The sequence below is a fragment of the Vombatus ursinus genome, unplaced genomic scaffold, assembly GCF_900497805.2.
Source record: "Vombatus ursinus unplaced genomic scaffold, bare-nosed wombat genome assembly UNPS02004457.1, whole genome shotgun sequence".
Taxonomy (NCBI): domain Eukaryota; kingdom Metazoa; phylum Chordata; class Mammalia; order Diprotodontia; family Vombatidae; genus Vombatus; species Vombatus ursinus.
In genome coordinates this window covers 2414690-2436985 of record NW_020944235.1, presented here as the reverse complement: position 1 = coordinate 2436985, position 22296 = coordinate 2414690, and the positions used below count along the sequence as shown (strand labels likewise).

Genomic DNA, 22296 nt, shown 5'->3' with positions numbered 1-22296 from the left:
TAAACGGAGCTTCTGCCACCTTGCTGTCTCCTGCCTCATCCATGCGTCTCGGGGTTACAGATCATTGAGCTGGTCTCATGCTCATCACTGCAGCGGCCGCGTCAACTGGTGCCCAACATGGGGCAGATTGGATGACAGGCCTGACACATACCCCACGAGCGGAGTCTAAAAACTCCATGAATAGCGCGTCAGCAGGCTTCGAGCTTTCAGCCTGACGGAATCGGGTCTCCGAGACGTTTCCCGTCCTTGGGGGGCGGAGAAGGTAAAGGTTTCGCTTTACATAATGGGGCAAAATATAGGGCTTCTCCTTCCCCACAGATGAGGAGAATTACACCAGAGCTTTATATAAGGGAGCAAAGAATGAGGGAATAACGATACGCTTAAAAGATCTTAGAAAATTTGTGAGGTTGGCTTTTCAGGTATCCCCCTGGCTCCCAGAACAGGGTTGCTTTGAGCCAGGGAGATGGAAGATTTTTGGGGAGCAGCTAACCTCGTATGATGGTACTTGCCCTGGAAAAGTTAGGCTCTTAGACTATACCATTTACAATCTTGTAAAACAAGCTCTGACGAATCAAAAGCAAACAGAAGCCCGGAATTTTCCAGTCTGTACTCAGACAGGTTCCTCCCTCCCCTCTCCCTCTGCCAGCAGACCTTGCTCTCCTAAACTAAGAGAAGGTCCCGCAGACCTCCCTCCCTGGCCACCCCCAGGACACTATTCAAACTTGCATCCCAACTTGGGGGAGTTAGAAGACACTTTAAAAGACTTGGCAGTTACCCCTCCCGAGAAACGAGGATTGAGGGAGCAGAATAGTGAGGAATTTCCACCGACAACTCCCCCTGCAAGAGCAGATAAGCGATTCTTTGCTGAGCCACAAACTTTGGGAAGTGGGCGTGGCCACCTTGGCCTGCACACAACAACTTCCAGCGGTGAGGAATCACCATTACAAAAGGGCATTAGAGAAGCAAAAGAAAAGGGTGAGGATGTTAGTGAATGGGATATTAAAACCTTACTGCAACTAAAACAAGCAGTTGCCCAATATGGACCTACTTCACCTTTTGTAATGTATCAATTAGAGGTTATCTCTAACTCTATTTTGTGTCCAAATGATTGGAAGGCAATAGCTCCTGCAGTTCTGACACCTGGAGCTGCTGTCTTTTGGGTGGCTGAATTTATGGATCAGTGCCATATGGTTTCATACCAATTGGCACCTGGACCCCAAGGAAAATCACTCTTTGAACAGATGAGTGGCACAGGAGATTTTGCTACTACTGCCCAACAGCTAGGATATGCTGAGGAGGGCTATCATAGAATTGCAGTACAAGCTAGAAAAGCTTGGTCTAGGATACCAGAAAAGGGGCAGGCAAAGGAGTCTATGACCACTGCCCAGCAGAAACCTACTGAGACATTTGTTGATTTCGTGGCTAGAATTCAAGAACTAGTCGCACGAACAATGGGAGAAGTAGAAGAGACTGAAATAGTCATAAAATCACTACTTAGAGAAAACTGCAATGAAGACTGTAAGAAAGCCATGCTAGGTTTGCCTAGGGACGCGACCTTACAGGAAATGATAAGGAGATGTGAAAAGGTAGGGACTCAGTGTTTTCACTTTGAGTTAATGAATCAATTTTTAGCAGAGCATAAGTCAGGGAAAAAAACAGGGAAAACATGCTATCAATGTGGGAGAGAAGGGCACTTTAAGAAAGACTGCAACTCAAACAAAAGACGCCCTGCCTCGCCCTGTCCGAAATGTAAAAAGCTAGGGCATTGGGCTTCTGAATGCAAGTCAGGAAACGGGCACAGGGGCTCTGCGGGAGCCCCGAGTACTTGTCCCATGGGAATGACAGTACAGGAATCAAACCCTCTCACAAACGAATGGGGAAAGAAGTACATGACTCTAGCTGCCCAAGAAAAACAATTCGAGTATTGAAACTGAGAAGCTTAGATAATTTTAAACTGCCACCCCATGCTGTCTGTAACGTCCCACTCATGGACCAACAGGAATTGGGGCCAGAAGTTTCCTTAATTACCATATCACCCCCGGATCAGCACTACTCACATGCAGTTCCAGTAATTCAAATGTATAAAGGCTCCCTTCCTCACCTCACCTTGATTAACACTAACAATGATGATACCTATATTGAAAGGGGGCAGTGCGTGGCTCAAGCCATTGCCATCACTGCAGAATTCCACATAGAGGATCCTACCATAATAAAAGGCCCACAGACAGGCTGGAGGTCAGGAGCATTTTTTACACAAGCTGTCTCTATGGACCATCCCCTATGTACTATAAGTGTAGAAAAACAGAAATTTACAGGGTTGATTGATACTGGGGCTGATAAATCAGTATTCCCTGCAGACCTACTAGAGCCTTTAAGAATCAAATATAAAGGAGCCTATTTAGTGCACTATATGGATGATATTCTTTGTAGTCATGCCAATTTAGAAGTCCTTGAGCAGATGCTCCAAGAAACAGTATCTATTTTGACAAACAAAGAGCTTCAGATAGCACCAGAGAAAATGCAAAAACAACCTCCCTTTCAATATCTGGGATTTCAGCTTGACTTGGAGGAAGTCTCTTTACAACCTGAGCTTAGGCAAGACAAGGTACAAACTTTAAATGATTTCCAAAGATTGATAGGAGACATTCAATGGATACGACCAAAGATAGGCATTACTAATGAGGAGATGCAACCCTTATATTCTATCTTGAAAGGGGATCCTCTCTTAAATTCTCCTAGAAAATGGACCCCTGAGGCTGCACAAAGCTTAAAACAAATCATTAGGAAGTTAGGAAATCACACCCATCGGGTATCTCCACAGAAGGAGATTGAAGCCACGTTGATAATGGCTCAGCAACATCCACACATTATACTTCACCAAGAAGAAAACATTATAGAATGGTTATACAGCAAAACCAGTAATAAAAGAGTCTTAACTAGTTATCTAGAAGAAGCCTCTATGTTGGCTAAAACGGCACTTCTTCGCATTTTACATCTTAGTGGACAGAAAGGCACTTTGTGGGTCCCTGTTACAAAAGAAAGGCTTGAGACCCTTTTATATTGTGATGAACATTGGACTGTGTTACTGAATCTAGGTAATATTCAAGCAGGACAAAAATACTTCTTTGCAAAATGGTTTAATAACTGGCAATGGATATTTCCCAAGATTATCAGGAATACACCTGTTGATGGCTATAATGTCTATACTGATGCTACTAAAGAAAAGAAAGCTGCTATATATTGTCCTGACTTAGACATTCATACAGTTATACAGACTCCATACACTTCCACTCAAAAGAATGAGCTATATGCTCTTCTACATGCTTGCAAAATACCTCAACCTATTAACATTATTACAGACAGTCATTATGCTGCTGGTGTGCTTTCTCACATTGAAACAGCATATATCGAACCTGAAGCTTCACCAATAACAGAATTGTTTTATGAACGTCAATCATGCATCAGATCAAGACAACATCCTCTGTATGTAATGCATATAAGATCCCATACAGATGGATTAGGTCCCATATTTTCAGGGAATAATATTGTGGATTCTATGCTTATAGGCAATTGTCAAGAAGCACAACAAGGACATGGTAAGTATCATATGTCAGCCAAGTCTCTATGTCGCCTTTATGGCATAAGTAGAGAACAAGCCAGAGATATAGTGAAAAGGTGCACTCAATGTGCCCCTTTCAATTCACCATCACTTCGCTCTGGTATCAATCCTAGAGGACTTTTTCCTAATTCTCTATGGCAAATGGATGTTACACATATTCCACCATTGGGGAAACATGAATTCCTCCATGTTACTGTGGATACATTTTCAGGATTTTGTATAGCTACTCCTCAAACAGGAGAAGCTGTTAGACATGTTATTAATCACCTTTATCATGCTTTTGCTATAATTGGCCCACCATGTGCGATAAAAACTGATAATGGGCCAGCTTATACTGCCAAACAATTACAAGCCTTTTTTCTAGAGTTTGGCATACAGCACATATGTGGTATTCCTTATAACCCAACTGGTCAAGCCGTTGTTGAACGCATGAATCAAACCATCAAAACTTTCTTTCAAAAACAAAAAGGGGGAGCTGAGCGGATATCCCCTCAAAGACAGATTAATAAAATCTTGTATACTATAAATTATTTGAAATTTGATGGTAATGACCTTACCCCTGCTATGAAATTCTTTTTACCTCACAATTCACTTACCTTGACTCATGATGGCCCAACAATATACACAGATAAAAAGAAATTGGTCCTGTGGAAAAATCCCAATAATGACTGGGTAGGACCTGTATCTCAACAGGTGAAGGAGCTAAGTGGGTGCCAACGAAAACTCTCAAGATTGTCCCTACTCGGGAGACACCCCAGGAAGAGGAAAAGGAGACGAAGGACAATGCAGACCTGTATGAAGTTGCTTCTCCTGGTAAGCCTGTCAACACCTGTGGCAGGGAATCAGATCTTACACTGGTGGGCGATCTACATGGACCCCCCATGGCCTCGAGTAGTAGCTTGGGGTGAACAGTTACCTAACCTTGTATTCCAGGGGACTGCATCACAAATGGTGAGGAATGAGTTTGACCTCCCCACACAAACTAATGTGACTTCATCGTCAGTAAAATACAACTTCACAGGACTGTCCATGCGGCAGCCGCTTTGTTGGTCCTGCACCAACAACGTGGAGGGCTGCATACAACTGCAGAACGTCACCCTTGCCATGAACATTCCCGGCATGGGGCCACACCACATTCACCTACTCGGCGGACAGGGGACGCCCTGCTCTAATGCCACCTCCCTGCGCGCGGGGGGTCTGGACAAATGTAAGGTGAACAGTGACTCTGGTTCTGGCTGGCCTCGTGTGGAGACTTGTGTAGCGGCACACCGCCACTGCATGAACTTTAATGGGACTGTTGTTCAATCATGGCATGACACTTACACATGACAATTCTACTTACAACTGGACAGTAATCAGAAACCACTTGAATGGTCTATTCTTAAACAATACAATAGAATCTGACATTGAAACTTTATACAGCTTAGCCTCTGAAATAAAAAAGGCTTCTGAACAGGACTTGGATCCTGACAAAACAGCAGAGAAAATCATACATTGGTTTGATAATGCCTCCAATTGGTGGGGGTCATTTGAGTATTGGATTATATTGATTGTTGTAGCATGCTTACTTTTATGCTGCTTGCCTATTGTAGCTGTATGCCTCTTGAAAGTAATGATCTCCAAGTTCAAAAATGTTATGTCTCAGCTACAAGTGCTGAAAGACACTCACCCACAACGACGCCTTCTTTAAAACAAAAAGGGGGAATTGTTAGGGTAAATGTCTCACGGTCTCATGAGAGCTCTGTTGAGGGAACTTTCCCATGGGAGTTCTAGCTTCTATCAGTAGAAGGTGAGGGTCACAACATAGTTGCGTGGCAAAAATAAGGAAGTCTCCCAGGACCTCTCCTTTGCTGAAATGCAGCTCCCACGGTTGGTTTGGCTCTCCTCTCACTGGGAGATGAGTCCTGACACGAGCTCCAGCAGACCTGATGATTGGTTATCACAGGGGGATCACGCTTTGAACATGCATCACTAGGGCCATAAAAGTCAGCTAACTGCACTCAATAAACGGAGCTTCTGCCACCTTGCTGTCTCCTGCCTCATCCATGCGTATCGGGGTTACAGAGCATTGAGCTGGTCTCATGCTTGTCACTGCAGCGGCCGCGTCAGCTTGTAATATTTTCTCCTTGACCTGGGAACTCTGAAATTTGGCTACAATATTCCTAGGGGTTTTCCTTTGGGGATCTCTTTCAGGAGGAGATCAATGGATTCTTTCAATTTCTATTTTGCCCTCTGGTTCTAAAATATCAGGCCAGTTTTCCTTGATAATTTCTTGAAAGATGATGTCTAGGCTCTTTTTTTTGATCATGGCTTTCAGATAGTCCAATAATTTTTAAATTCTCTCTCCTGGATCTATTTTCCAGGTCAGTTGTTTTTCCAATGAGATATTTCACATTGTTTTCTAGTTTTTCATTCTTTTGGATTTGTTTTCCAGTGTCTTGATTTCTCATAAAGTCACTAGCTTTCAATTGCACTATTCTAATTTTTAAAGAAGTGTTTTCCTCAGTAATCTTTTGGACTTCCTTTTCCATTTGGCCAATTTTGCTTTTTAGGGCATTCTTCTCCTCATTGGCTTTTTGGACCTCTTTTACCATTTGGGTTAGGCTATTTTTCAAGGTGTTATTTTCTTTAGTATTTTTTTGGGTGTCCTTTAGCAAGCTGTTGACTTGTTTTTCATGATTTTCTTGCATCACTCTCAGTTTTTCCTCTACTTCTCTTACTTGCTTCTCAGAATCCCTTTTGAGCTCTTCCAAGGCCAGGGACTGATTCATATTTTTCTTGGAGGCTTTGGATGTAGGAGCTTTGACTTTGTTGTCTTCTTCTGGTTGTATGTTTTGATCTTCTTTGTCATCAGAGTAAGACAATATAGTCTGACTCTTTTTGCGCTGCTTACTCATGATCCCGGCCAATTACTTGAGTTTTAAACTCTTTGTTAAGGCAAAAATCTGCTTCCAATGTGGAGAATGTACTGTCCCAAGCTTCGGGGGTTTGTACAGCTGTTTTTAGAGATACTTCTAGGGACCTGTAAATTTTCAGTTCTTCCAAGGTGGTATGAAAAGGAGCGTAGTGTTTCCTCTCCACCACCACAACAAGTTCCACCACACCAGTGCTGCTCCTCGCGCCAGGACCACCCCTCAGAACTGTGACCCAGATCCAAGCACTGGCAAAGCAAGAGATTCCTGCCTCAGCACTGGTAAAGAGATCCCTGCAATCCCCTTCTGATCAGCCACTCGATTCCCCCTCAGCCTGTGGACCGGAAGCTCAGGAAAAAGCCGCGGCCCCAGGCCGCGCTCGAGACTTGCGGCTGAGACCTAGCTCCTCTCTCACCACAGTCACAGACTTTTCCCACTGACCTTGTAAGTTGTCTTTGACGTTCAGGGGTTGAGAAGTCTGGAAACTGCCACGGCTGCCAGCGGTTCAGTCCTCTGAGGCCTGCTCCAGGGTAGCTGCGGCCTGCGCGCCCACGCCGAATTACGCTCCTCTCCCCACCCGATCAACCTCTCCCCAACCGGATCATACCTTCCCAATCAACCATCCAGGCTGTCTTTGGCTGGAAATTTGTTTCACTCTGTCTTTTTGTGGGTTCTGCTGCTTTAGAGTTTGTTTAGAGCCATTTTTTTTAGGTATTTGGAGGGCTTTGGAAGAGAGCTCAAGACAGTCACTGCTTTCCCTCTGCCACCTTGGCTCCACCCCGAAAGAAGAAACTCTTAATGAGCTTATTTTGTCCCTGGCAGCTATTGCTTAGTGGGGAGGTTTTCATTCCTAGAAAATGAATATCTGCATGTTGGCTAGAGATGAGAGTGATGATGGGGGTACCTTACTTTTTCTACAGAGAAAATATTAAGAAAGAATTGCAGTCTAAGAGTTACATGCGACCTAATGTACTGTGAGTAATGAAAGATATTTCTTTAATCTCTGTGATGAATAATAGCCCATCTCATAGCCATACACAAGCCCAGAAGTCCAAAGTGAAAAGGACAGTGGTAGAATCTCTGTTTTGTCATCAAACTGTATTGCCCATAAACCCAATGGCCAGATGGCCCAAACCAGCCCAAACCCCATTTGAAAGGATAATACACTTTGAGCATATTCTTTTAATTACTATTTATTTGAGAAATGAGGCCTTTATCAGAGACGCTTGATGTAAAGATTGTTTCCAATCTTTCTGCTTTCCTTCTAATCTTGGTTGCATTGTCTTTGTTTGTACAAAAGCTTTTTAATATAATCAAAATTATTTTGCAATCTGTTGTTTGGTCATAAATTCTTCCCTTCCCTATAGATCTGACAAGTAGACTATTTCTTGCTTTTATAATTTGCTTATGCTGTCACCCTTTATGTCTAAATCATACCATATTGGGTCTGTCATATCTAACTTTTTAAATATTCTATTCACTTTCTTAGTTTCTTTCTTTATTTTTGGTGGGATTTTTCAAGTTCTTGGAGAGACCAGTAGAGGTCCCACACCAGTATAGTTTTGCTGTCTATTTATTTCTATAATTCACTTAACTTCTCCTTTGAGAATTTGGATGCTATATGACTTGTGCATATATGTTTAGTGTTGCTATTGTTTCATTATCTATGGTACCTTTTAGCAATATATAGTTTCCTTCCTTATTTCTTTTAATTAGGTCTATTTTTGCTTTTACTTTGTTTGAGATCAGGATTACAACCCTTTCTTCTTTTTTTTTTTTTTCACTTCAACTGAAGCATAATAGATTCTGCTCCAGCCCCTTAGCTTTACTCAGAGTGTGTCTTTCTACTTCAAGTGTGTTTCTTACAAACAATATGTTGTAGGATTCTGGTTTTTGATCCACTCTACAATCTACTTCCATTTTATGGTAGAGTTTGTTTCATTCACATTCACAGTTATGATTACTACTTGTATATTTCCCTCCGTCTTATTCTTTCTCCTGTCTGTCCTCTTTCTCCTTTCATCCTTTCCCTCCACTCCAGTGTCTTACTTGTGTCTACCACCTCCCCCAATCTGTCCTACCTACTGTCAGTCCTCGTTCCCCGCTTTTATCTCCTCCCCTCCTACTTCCCTGTTGGGTAAGATAGATTTCTAATTAAACTGATTTTGTGTATGATTCTCTCTTTGAGCCAATACTGATGAGAGTAAGGTTCAAGAGATGCCCATCGCCACCCTTCCATCTTCCCCTTCACTGTAATAGGTCTTTTGCGCCTCTTCATGTGAAATAATTTACCCCATTCTACCTCTCTCTTCTTTCTGCACCCAGTATACTCCTCTTTCTCATCCTTTAATTATTTTTTATGTCATTCCCTCAATTTCACCTTATACCCATACTCTCTGTCTAGGTATACTCCTTCCAGCTGAACTATTAGTTATACGATTTTTAGGAATTAAAAGTATCATCTTCCTTTGTAGGGATGTAATTAGTTTAGGTCTATTGAATCCCTTATGTTTTCTTTTCCCTTTTTACCTGTTTATGCTTCTCCTGGGTCTTGATATTGAAGGTCAAATTTTTGGTTTAGTTCTGGTCTTCTCTGTATAAAGTCTGGAAATCCTTCTATTTCAGTGAATGACCATTTTTTCCCTTGATGTATTATGCTTAATTTTGCCAGGTAAGTGATTTTTGGTTATAGTCCTAGCTCCTTTGCCTTCCAGAATATCATGTTCCATGACCTCAGATCCCTTAATGTAACAGCTGCCAAGTCCTGTGTAATCCTGATTGTGACTCCCCAACATTTGAATTGTATCTTTCTGGCCGCTTGTAGTATTTTTCCTTGACCTATCTGATAGTTCTGAAATGTGGCTATAATGTTCCTTGCAGTTTTTATTTTGGGATCTCTTTCCTGAGAAGATCACTGGATTCTTTCGATGCTTATTTTGCCCTCTGGTTCCAAGATATCAGGGCAGTTTTCCTTGATAATTTCTTGAAAGATGCTGTCCAGGTCCTCCTTTTGATTATGGCTTTCAGGTAGCCCAAAGAGACTGACATTGTCTCTCAATAGGATCTATTTTCCAGGTCAGTTGTTTTTCCCATGAGATATTTTACATTTTATTCCATTTTTTCATTCTTTTGAATTCATTTGATTGATTCATGATGTCTCGATTAGCCTCCATTTGCCCAATTCTAGCTTTTAAGTTGTTGTTTTCCTCAATTAGCTTTTGTACTTTCTTTTCCATTTGGCCAATTGTACTCTTTTTTTTAAAATTCTGCTCTTGGGGTGGAAAGGGCACTGTCTCAGGCTTCTTGTGCCAGTGGCTGTAGGCCCTGGCTGTTTACCTGCTGTTGCACTGATGTTGCCCTAAGACCTCTAGGGTACCCTCATGTATGGTGCTATGCTGAGAGGGTGGGGTATGGGGTACCTGGTGCTGCTGGAGGCCATAGGGGTCTGGCAGCCTACCTGGTGCTGAGCTAGGGTCCTAGTGGTAGTGTCTGGCATGTGCTGAGGCCAGGTGTGTTGTTTCTGTGTTTCCCTAAGGCTACACTGAAGCATGTGGAAGTCTGGCCTACTTTCTCATCATGCTGAAGGATGCCATTTGCCCTGGGCTGTGCTGAAGCATGTGGTGATTCATGGAGCTAGAGTCCACCAGTTCCCATGGCTAAGGTGTGCAAGGGGGTCCTGGTATTGCCATTTGCCTCCACCACACTGGGGCTCAGGATCTCCTGCTAGTTTGCTGAGTTGGGGCTTGCTGATGGTTTACTGGGATGCTTCCTGTCCTGAAATGTGCACTCCTTTTACCCAAGTGAGACGATCACTCTTGCCAATCTTCCAAGTTTCTTGCGTTAAAAGATTGTTTCACCCCATCTTTTTGCTGGTTCTGCTGTTCTAGGATTTGTTTTGGGGTCCTACTTTATGGTCGTTTGGAGGTGAATATGGGAGAGTTACAGTGATTTACTGCTTACTCTGCCATCTTGACTCCTAGTAATCTCCCTTTACTCTTATTGGAAATGGAGTTACAAGTATGACCTGTTAGCATTGAGGCTCCTACTCACCAGAGAATGGTGGGGTGGTTTGTTGGCTTTTTTGGTCCCTCCCTCCTATTTACTGTCAAGTCACCAATGACTGTGTACTCACTAATAGGATACGTGGATACACAACACATCAGACTTTCTGGGCCCCTTTCATATAGCTGTGTCCCTCTAGGCAAAATCCTTTGCTTTTATTGGGGTGTGGGAGTGTATTCTGCACAGAGCTGCTTTGGGCTACTAGAAGATAGGGAAGGGACAGGTTTAGTTTAGCTAGGATGCCTGTCCCTTCCTCAGTATTACCTTTGCTTTGTGTAGGTTAAACCAACCCTCATTTTCCTCAACTTGTTCTCTTGGGTTTTTGGGGAGTAATAACTTCTTTCCTTTTACACAGAATATGAATATATCTATACAAATGAATATGTATTTTCCCTTCGGAGTCCAAAACTATGTTTTCAGTGGCATGGGGGAGCTCTTGCTAACCTCCAAGAACAATCATCAAGTCCTCCATAACTTCCAGACTTAGCATGTTGCCATGAACACTGAGAGGCCAAGGGAGCTCCCACACTTAGCCAGGGTTGAAGAGCCAGGATGTGGGGAAGGCAGGTCTTGAACCCGGGGCTTCCACACTCTCAGTCTGGCCCTCTGGGAAGAGTGGAATGACAGTGCATAGAGAGATGGAATTCAGATTCTGGCTCTGATACATACTGGCTGTGTGGCCATAGGCAAAGTTGGACATTTGGATTAGGTTTAACTTGAACCTTTTACTCTGTAGGGCTCTAAATGAAAGCAAGGGGTCCATTTGTGTAGGTTGAGTTCTTCACTAGAAGGTCCATATGCTGATGAAATTATGAATCTGGTCAAAAATATTAAGTGTGTCTGTGTATTTGTGTATATATTGACAGGGACTAGACCAGCGTATGATTTCTTTGCTATACACAACTCCTAGGTGAGGACATTCCTTGCACCAAAAGCAATTGGTTTCTTTTCTGCAACTTAGAGTCTTAGTTGCCTAGAATACTAAGGTGTTCTAGGCAACTAAGGTAGGATGGTACCAGATTGGGGCTAGGCTAGGGTACAGCTTCCCCATCAAGAATCTGGAAGCAACAGGGCCAGCCAGGGGTTAGGGGAAGCAATAAAGTTCATTAAAGCATGAAAAAATGACTTATGCAAGGTCACTATGCCGGTTAGTAGTGGAAGACCATACGTATTAATCTCTCAAAATCTGGCACCTTTGGACTTAGGTAAAGACCTGCTAAGTGACCATTTCATTTTCCTTTGTAGAAAGGTTGAATGCTTTAGGAAACTTTAGATTTAAAGGATGAGTGGCACATCTTACAATGGATTGAGTGCTGGACTTGGAGTCAGGAAGACCCATTAATAGATATGTGACCCCCTGGGCAAGTCGCCTAACTTCTTTGATCTTGTTTTATACCCTCTAAATGGAAGCAACATCCCCAATCCCACAAGATGGTTATGAAGCTCCAAGGATGTTGCGTATAAAAAGGGTTTGATAAATGTCAGTTATTTTGCAAACTCCATTCTTCATTCTTTGCGGGTTTCTGAGCTGGAAACCAATGGGCCCACAAGCTTCCTCATTCATTAAAATGAGTTCACCTTCCAGAATATGACGTTTCAATCTTACTCTTCTCTTCCCTAGACGGTTTTGTTAATGCTTAGCATATTACTGACACTCTATAATTATTCATTAATAATACAGCATGATGAGTGTTTCAGTAGAGCATTCACAAGGAATTAACCTTCAGATAGGTCAAAGGAGGAACTGTTCTACTTTCTCCAACTTTGGGAATGAATAAAGGAGTTTAGGTCTCGGTAAATCATTTTTCTGTGAGTGCATATGATGTAAAGAGAGGGCATGAAACTGGCATCAGCCTTGGAGATGTCATGGGAAAGGTGATAAGACTGCAAAATCCTACCTGGAACACACATTTTTGCAGTTAAAAATTACAATGCAAGGCATACCACAGGTACCATGTTCACCATACCACTCCTCTGTCCTCTATTTCGGTTTTAATGACCCTAGAAAGATGGGAGTGTACTCTTTGCATATCTTCTCTGGGGCTTCCATCTTGTTGTTCCCAATTTGGTGCACAGATAATGGCAGATATTTTGGAAGGAAGATGCCTTTTGAAGGGATGCTCAAATGATAGGTGACAATTTGGATAGGAGGAAATGCATTTTGGAGCTCTTCTGGATTGACTGAGTCAGATTGTTAGGCACTCTAGTAGGGGCAGCCATTCAATTCAACAAAACTTTGTTGGTACTATGTGCCAAAAAGTCAATAAGCATTTCTTAATATGTTCACAATGAGTCCAGGACTCATTAACTAGGGCACAAAACTAAAGGAAACAGGAACCTTTCCCTTCTACAGGGAACGGTGTAGCCAAAGGTATAGGGAACCTGTGGCCTTGAGGTCTTCCAATGTGGCCCTTGGACTGAATCCAAACTTCACAGAACAAATCCCCTTAATAAGCCTGTGAAGTTTGGATTTAGTCAAAGGGCTGCACTTGAGGACCTAGGGGACCACATGTGGCCTCAAGGCCACGGGTTCCCCACCCCTGGTCTAGCCGATTACTTATTAGATGGTAATTCATGAATTACTTGGAGGTAGAGAGTGCAAAGAGAAACTTAGTTGGAGGAAAATATATTATTATTAAGGAATTAGACAGTATATTGTGGAGAATAGAGTTAGCTAAGACCTTGGGTCAAGCCTGGCCTCTGACTCTGTGATCCTGGTCAAGTTCTAAGACTTCAGGTGGTAGAATAATTGACTAACTGCATCCATAAAAGGAATTTCTATACCAGGAATTCCCTCAATAGATGAGATCACCTGCCCCCTACTCTCTCTCTTTCTCCTTTCAACTGTACAGTTGTGGTAGGGTATGAGTTAGGTGCTAGGAATATGCAGATGAAAGTAACAGTGCCAATATTCAAGGTATTTATCTTACCTCCTCCTGGGGATGTATAGGAGATGTATGCAAAATAGTATCGTATAAAGGAAACTCTGACAGGCAAAGGAGAAATATACACAAAATGCCCTAAAATTTTGAAGGAGGGATCACTTGTAGCTGGGAATATCAGGGAAGGCTTAATGGAGGAGGTAACACCTAAGTAAGCCTTAAAGTGAAACATTTCAACAGGCAAAGATGAAGAGGGAGTGCATTCTAGGTATATGGGACAACTTGTACAAATGCATGGGGGTAGGAAATGACAGGAAAAAAAACAAGAAAATAATAACTAGCTTAATTTTATTAGAATGTAGAGGGCATGAAGGGGAGAAATGTGAAAAATAGGGTTAGATATCTAGGGTGGAACCAGATTGCAATATGATTTATACCATAGTTTGTTTTTTTTAACAGAAAATATACATGTTTTAGGTATAACTTTGGGAATCTTCTACTCAACTAATTCCATTGATTTTCCATTACCTCTATAAACTCCTCTGTTTAGCTTTTAAAGTCTTATACAATCTGACCCCAACCTATCATTCTAGCCTTCCACACTCAGCATGCAACCTAACTGAATTAGACTTTTTTCCTTCCTAAACTACCTTATATTTAGCTATTTGGTATATTTTGGGATGTATACACTTTACATTTATGCTGTATATGCATTTTATGTGTATTTCTTGTTTCCTCCATTGGAATATAAACTCCTTGAGAGTAGGGATTATTTCCACTCTTTGTACTTGTAGCCTCAGTGCCTAATATAGTGCTTGGCATACAGTAGGTGCATAATAAATGCTTGATAACTGATTGATAAGGAAGACCAAATATATGCTGAGGCAAAGCACTCCTTGGGCAAAGCAATTTTGAAAACATTAAGGGATCACTTTACAAGGTATCTCATAGAGAGATGGATAACAAAAGAATGGATCAAGTCAGAGATGATATTTATACCTCTAAAAGGTGAATGAGATCATATGAAAAAAATGCTCTAACTCATTATTGATCAAAAAAATGCAAATCAAAACAATTCTTGAGGTACCACCTCATACCTATCAGATCGGCTAATATGACAGAAAAGGAAAATGATAAGTATTGAAGGGGATGTGGGAAAATTGAAACACTGATACACTGTTGGTGGAGTTGTGAACTGGTTCAACGGTTCTGGAAAACAATTTGGAACTTTGCCCAAAGGGCTTGAAACTATGCATACCCTCAGACTTAGCAATAACACTACTAGGTCTGTATTCCAAAGAGGTTAAAAAAAGAGAAAGGATATCTAATGGAGGTGACTGAGAGAAGAATAACTACTGAATCATATACTTACTGTTTCACCTTTATAAAATCCTTATGAAAATTATATACATGCATATTCAAGGTGTAAAACCAGTGAAAAGGGAACAGGCAAGCTTTTCCCTAGGGACATTCTAGAATAGGCCACACCTATATTTCCCCACAATTGACTGAAAAAAGGCAGATAATACAGTGTCCAGGTGTCCCCATTGGTTTATTCTGCCAAGCAAAACACGGCCTTGCTCACTTCCCTCCAGTAAGGATTCTGTCATGCTGATATTCAGGTCATACAAGATTCTGTGACAGATGTAACCACAGAGAATTGTGGGAAATGACTTTGTGGGACTTCCAGGAGCCAAGCTGGCAGAGTAAGAAGTAAGTTGCTCCCACCCTCCCTTACTGACCTCTAAAAATCCAGAAAATATCACCCCAGGAAAAACCCTGGAACAACTGAGTCAGCAGAAAGATGGAGTGCAGCATTCTCGTAGCCCAGGAAGCTTGGGGGACTAACAGGAAAGGTCCCTCTTGCTATGCAGGTGGGAAAGTAGTGCAGGACAGGAGGCGTTTCTGCAAGCCAGCAGCAAGCCCCACCCCAGCAAACCAGGGGAAGATCTTGAACCCCACAGTGGTGGAGCAGGCAAGTACAAACCCCAGGACCCACCAAGTGCCTCAGCACAGGCAGAAGAACCGGTAGACACCAGCTTTGAGAACTACCACATGTGCCAGCATTCTCCAGCAACCAAATCTCCTGGTCCTTCAGCACAACTTCAGGGAGCACAACTTCAGGTGGGCAGGCATCCTCTAGCAGCCAAACCTTCCAGTACTTCAAAGCAGCCCGGGTGAGCAGGTGTCCTCCAGGGGCCAACCCCCCCCCCACCTCCACCCCAAGAGCTTCAGTGTCGCTGACCCCAGCTCAGCACCAGATCCCAGCCACCAGCTGCCAGCGCCTGAGGCCCCAGCACACAGAACCAGTGACTAGGTCCCTGGCCTCCAACACAAGAAGCTTGGGTCAGTGCCCATTGTGCTCCAGCAGGAAAGCTCAACTTAAAAAATCCAGGAAATAGGCAAACACCATGAGCAAAAAGCAGAAATGGATAATGACCATAGATTCTTACTATTGAGACAGGGAAGATCAAAACACAAATTCAGAAGAGGACAACATTGTCAATATACCTACATCTGAAACCTCAAAGGGGAATATGAATTGGTCTCCAGCTCAAAAATCCTCTTGGAAGAGCTCAAGAAGGATTTTAAAAGTCAAATAAGAGAGGTAGGAGAAAATTTGAGAAAAGAAATGAGAGGTGTACAAAAGAGAGTCAATAGCTTGGAAAAGGAAGGACAAAAATTGAGTGTAGAAAATAACAACTCTATTATAAACTCTATATTGTTATAACTATATTGTAGAAAACAAATTCTATTATAAAATAGAATTGGCCAAATGGAAAGGTAGGCACAAAAACTCACTGAAGAGAAGAAATCTTTAAAAAGTAAAATGGGCCAGATGGAAAAGGAGGTACAAAATCTAATTGAAGAAAACAATTCATTAAAAATTAGAATTGGGCAAGTGGAAGCTAATGACTCTATGAGACATCAAGAAAAGTCAACCAAAATCAAAAGAATGAAAAAATAGAAGAAAACATAAAATATTGCATTGGTAAAATAACTGACCTGGAAAAAAGATCCAGGAGAGATAATTTAGCAATTATTGGTCTACTTGAAAGCCATGATGAAAAACTGCCCTGAGGTCCTAGAATTACAGGGTAAAATAATCATCGAAAGAATCCACTGATCACCTCCTGAAAGAGATCCCAAATTGAAAACACCAAGGAATATTACAGCCAAATTCCAGAATTTCCAGGTCAAAGAGAAAATACTGTAAGCAGGCAGAAAGAAACAATTTAAATATCATGGAACCAAAGTCAGGATTACACAAGAACTTGCAGCTTCTACGTTAAAAGATCTGAGGGCTTGGAATATTATATTCCGTAAGACAAAGGAGCTTGGACTACAACCAAGGATCAACTACCCAGTGAAATTGAGTATAATCTTTAAGGGAGCAGAGGGACATTCAGTGAAATAGGGGACTTCCCAACCTTCCTAATGAAAAGACCAGAGCTCAATAGAAAATTTGATCTTCAAATACAACTCAAGAAAGGCATACAAAAGTAAACAGGAAAGGGAAAAAACATGTTATTCAATAAGATTAAACTGTGTACATCCCTATAAGGGAAGATTATACTTGTAACACTTGAGAACGGTATCTTTATTATGGCATTTAAAAGGAGTATACATAGAGGGTGTGGGTATAAGCTGACTTTGATGTGATGATAAAAAATCTGAGTGGTGGAAAGGGATTGTATCGGGAGAAGAGGAAAAGAAGAGGAGTAAATGGGTAAACTACATCATATGAAAAGGCACAAAGATCTACAAAAGTAGAGGGAAAGAAGGGAGGGAGATGAAAATTGTTTGAACCTTACTCTCATCAGATTTGACTCAAAGAGGAAATAACATAATCAATTAGGTATAGAAATCTAACTTACCCCATAGGAAGTAGGAGGCGAAAGGGGAAAGAAACGGGAGGGGGTGGACAGAAGGGAGGGAAGAAGTAATAAGGGAAATAACCTTGTGATTATTAACATCTAACAAGGTAAGATATGTACTCTCCAAACATGCCTGTCCTAACATGGATAATGTCTTACATAGGATTCAAATGGAAGAGAGACTCCCTGTAGATGATGAGTTACTATAGTTGCTTCTGTTTGTAGATAATATGGTCCTGATTGCATCCAGCCCAAGAGCGTTGCAAGAACTCCTCATTGCCATGAACTCCGTGATTATTCCAAAGAGAATGGCCAAACAAGCTATAAACCAAGAATCTGTGATTTTTGATTCAACAAATATTTCTGAGGTGTGGAAATTCCCTCTACAGTTTGCCATCCGTCTGTAACTTAGTAGACAAGTAGAAAGTTGCCTAAGGCTTTAGAGAGCCAACAGCCTCACAGCTAGTCAGTATCAGAAGAGATATTTGAACCTAAGAGTTTTTTTACTCTGATACAAGTCTAGTACTCAATCTGTATAGGAGAAACTAAATGAAGAATGTTTCCTGTGTAGACTGTTACACACAGTTGAAATTCCCAGTCTTAGTCTGAGGTTCCAAGGGGCCCATGAATTTTAATTGGAAAATTACATTTTTATTTTCAATAACATCTAACTGAAACGTAGCATTACTTTCTTTTCTTACTACAATTTTTAAATATTTGTTTTTATTTTTGGTTCCAAATTCTCTCCCTCCCCCCACCCATTGCAAAGGTATGAAATATGACACTCATACATATACAGCTAATTTAGTGTTTCTTTAAATTGTAATATTTTAAAAAACAACCAAATTCTGAAAAAGGCTTTATTAGACTGCCATGGAGGGGCATAGCACAACAAAGGTTGAGAAGCTCTGGTCAAGGGCATTGGTATATTTATCTGGGACAGGCACTGCAGATTAGAGTGAGGTCCGGAATCACACAGAAAACAGAAAGTAAGCAGAGACGCATTGAAGGAAATTAAAGTGATGGGCAGCTAGGTGGCGCAGTGGATAGAGCACCGGCCCTGAAGTCAGGAGGACCTGAGTTCAAATCTGCCCTTAGACCAAACACTTGACATGTACTAGCTGTGTGACCTTGGGCAAGTCACTTAACCCCGATTGCCTCACCAAAAAAAAAAAGAAAGAAAGAAATTAAATTGTACAATACTTCCAATGGTCCCTGATTTAAAAAAAAATCATTGCAGTACAAATGTTTTCCTGGTGATAATGTATAGTTGCAAATCTTGGAGTGCCATTCTCAAAAACAAAACAAACTGGTGGGAAGTCCCAAGGGTAACGTAGAAGTTCCTGGAGGGTACAAGCAGAGTATTTCCACAGGTGACCTAGAATCAAGTCATGACATAAGAGATGTCCCTGGGGAAAGAGATGAACAGGAAAGGTCTTAGAGCAAGAGCAAGGCCTAGCATGTAGATAGCTACGTAGGGTACAGCTTCCCCATCACAAGACACAAGACACAAGCTATTATAGCTGGACGCCACTAGTGGAGTCCTCTAGTCTGTGGAGTGAAATCTCTGTAGATAAGACTGAGGGAAGAACACGGACAGGGAAAGATGGAGAAAGGAGAAAATAAAAGCTTCAGTGACAGGGAGATAGACTCAGAGAGAGCCAGTACACAGGAAGCTTTCCCAGGACTTCCAAAGATGCTTAGGTTTTATTTTCCAAAAAGAAAACTCATGCTGAGTCACATAGCTTCTTGTGCTTTGGTTATAACAAAATTAGTGCTAATTTATGAAAGCTGGGTTAGTGCCTGCAAACCATTGTCACCAATTATGCGTGGAAGCAGAGAAATGCTAACGAAAGGAGAGTTTCCTTTACGACTGCTTACAGCAAATTCAGCAGGCACCATTGTCCTGCTAAGCTAATTTACTTGCTGCTTGCCAGATCTGGGTCATGTCTTTGGACTTGGGTGTAAGAGCGATGCTGGGATTCAATTTATGAAGATGAGGCCTGTTTCCCTAAAATGGGAGTTACATTGCTGATGTGATTGGGGTATGGTAACACATGGAGAGCTATGCCTCTCTTCATTTCTGTGGATCTGATGCCCGTCTTCTGGGCCCTGTAGTCAAGGGAAAAAAAAAACATCATTTTGACCTGCTAGCAAAGGTCAACCCCATATCATCTCTTTTTTGTTCAGAGCCAGAACCTTGATCTTTGCCCATTAGCCTCGGAGAAGATGAACTTGATAGGCAAAGACTTAGAACCTGGAGGTCAGCTGCCTGTTAGCAGTGTCTGAAGGTCAGAAGAATATCTGTATGTGTGTATTTAGTCTAATCGGCAATCAATCTGCAATAACTCTAGGACCATGTGCATGCAACCTTAAACCTTTTCAATGTGTTGATCCATTTTACTGATTTTTTTTCTTTTTCTTCAAAAAAAATTCTCTGGGGAGGGAGGGTGGTAGAGAGAGATACAGGGGAAAATGGAGGTGATAAAAAACTAAAGCTATTCATAAGATAGCATTCCCCTCCAAGCTACGTTCTCAATTTCCTCTACCACCCCCTAGCTGAGCATGCACTGGAAGGCCCATTTGCCCTTGTGGTCCCTTCCTCTGATTGGAGGGTTTAGGGCTCCTTCCAGATCCTCCATCTGAGGAGGTCTCCTGGGTCTGCCTGGCCTCTTTCCTCTACAGGCTCAGGTTGCCACTTTTCAGCTTTTTAAAATAAGTTGTTTTCTTCCATTAGAATGTAAGCACCTTGAGGGGAGGAATCATCTTTCTGCTTGTATTTGTATTCCCAGCAGTTAGCACAGTACCTAGCTCTAAATAAATGCTTGTTGGCTGCCAGACTAATTGTATACTAGGTATTGTCCAATATAGCAAACACATGAGACCATGTAGGCCCAGCCTTACTCTTAGAGTAAGGGGCCCAGGCCCATCCTGGTCAAGTGATCCTACTTAGGTGGCCTGGCTTGGACCTTGAGAGATTTGTAATCTGAGGAAATATGAATCATTTCCAGAACTAATCCATGAACTTTGTTCTGAAGTTGTACTTCACACTAACTTTGAGTTTGTCGTTTTTGAGGGTATGCCAATGTCAAGACTATCCCAGAAGTACTAATTGCCAGGATACTTCTAGGTACTACCTGGAGCTGGTCTCAGACCCCTCTCACTTCCCAGGGATCCTTTTGAGAAGGATGCTCCAGGGTCAGGCGAAATCTCCTTGACCCTTTTTTACAAGGCCTGCCATCTTTGTACTTGAGCTAAGGCCATCCTGAAGACTGAGTGATGAGTAGAGAAATGAGCCATACATCAACTTGTACCAGATGGATAGACCCAAAGACAGTGGCACTGTGAAGAGGAGGAAAGGCCAATCAAAAGCTCACTGAAGATAAGTATTATTTCTTGTACTTTGTGTATTTGTCTGTTACTCAACAGTGACTTGTTATGTGGATGAAAGTTGCCAAGGAGTAGGGTCAGTGACCTTAACTGAGCATTGGCTTAGCTCTGTCTCCTAAGACAGATTTCCCTGATGTGGTTAATTATCTATTTCTTTGAGACTGATGGTTTTGTGATCTCATCAATATGGCTACTCCTTCCAGCGTGAGTTATCCCTTCCCAACAGTATTACCTTCCTCCAGTTCTCTTGATATTGTATGGATATTAGTGAAACTCTTACAGTGCCTTTCCCCTGTTGATCATTTCCAGTTTATCCTGTATATAACTTGTTAGCACATATTTGTTTTCGTGTTATTTCCTCCATTAGATTATGAGTGCCTCATAGGCAGGGATTGTCTTTTGCCTTTCTTTGTATCCTCAGCACTTATCACAGTGCCTAGCACATAGTAGGCACTTAATAAATGTTTGACTGACTGACCTACAGATCCACCATCTTTGGTTGTCATATATTTCTGTTCTTTAGCCTGTTTTTCTTGTGCAATTCTTAGATAGGATTGTATTTCTGCCTACTGACACACAGTATGTGCCTCTCTGTTGTCTTTGGCAATTAACAAGCAGTTAGATGAGGGAGTAGTTAGATCTCTGGAGCTAGAATCAGAAACACCTGAGTGCACATTTGACCTCAGTCACTTCCTAGCTGTATGACCTTGGAGGCAAGTCATTTAACCTCTTGTCTACTTTAGTTTCCTCAACTGTAAAATGGGAATCATAATAGCATCTACCTTCTAGGGTTGTTGTGAGAATCAAATGTGGTAATATTTATAAAGCAGTTAGCACATTGCCTGGCACATAGTGGGCACTTAATAAATGTTTAAACAAATTCTCATGATAAGGCAATACACTTGATTTGGGCCAAATGCCAGATCCAACTGATCTCATCAGTGAATGCTAATCTACATCCTTGTCCCCCAAATTGAGGGAGAATGGGGGTTGGAGCAAACTCAAACTGAGCAAAGAGATATTTCAGTCAATTTGAGAAGGCCCTTAACCCTGCTCCTCCCCCTCCAGCTGAACCAAGAATCATAGGAACATAATTTTAGGGTCAGAAGGAACTTTAGAAGTCATCACCGCAACCCCTTAATTTTATACATAAAGAGACTAAGGCCCTTAGGAAGGGAAATGACTTGTGCAAGGTCACACAAGTCACAAATGATAGAACCAGAATTCAAACCAAGGACTTTTAACTTAAGATCTAGAACACTTTCTTTTTTAAAATCAATTTTATTTTATTGTTAGTTCCAAATTCTCTCCCTATCCCTTCCTCTGCTTATTGAGGAGGCAAGGAAAACAAAACCCACTGCAAAACAAATTTCCACATTAACCATGTCAAGATATAGAAAGGAAGGAAGGAAGGAAGGAGGGAGGGAAGAAAGGAAAAAAAAAAGAGAAGAAAAAATGCTTCAGTCTGTACTCTGGGTCCATCAGTTCCCTATCTGGAGGTGGGTAGCATGTTTCATTATTAGTGTTTTGGAATTGTGGTTGGTTATTATGTT

The 22296-nt window shown here is 41.7% G+C and overlaps 1 protein-coding gene across 1 annotated transcript; it reads left to right on the top strand.

The window, feature by feature from the left end:
- Positions 1–184: 184 nt before the first annotated feature.
- Positions 185–5364, top strand: LOC114024006 (the record flags this gene model as incomplete). The annotated part of the gene is made up of 2 exons (XM_027836825.1): positions 185–262; positions 4313–5364. Coding segments are annotated over 2 exons (714 nt in total), but the record flags the coding sequence as incomplete, so codon positions are not given.
- Between the last annotated feature and the right edge of the window lie 16932 nt (positions 5365–22296).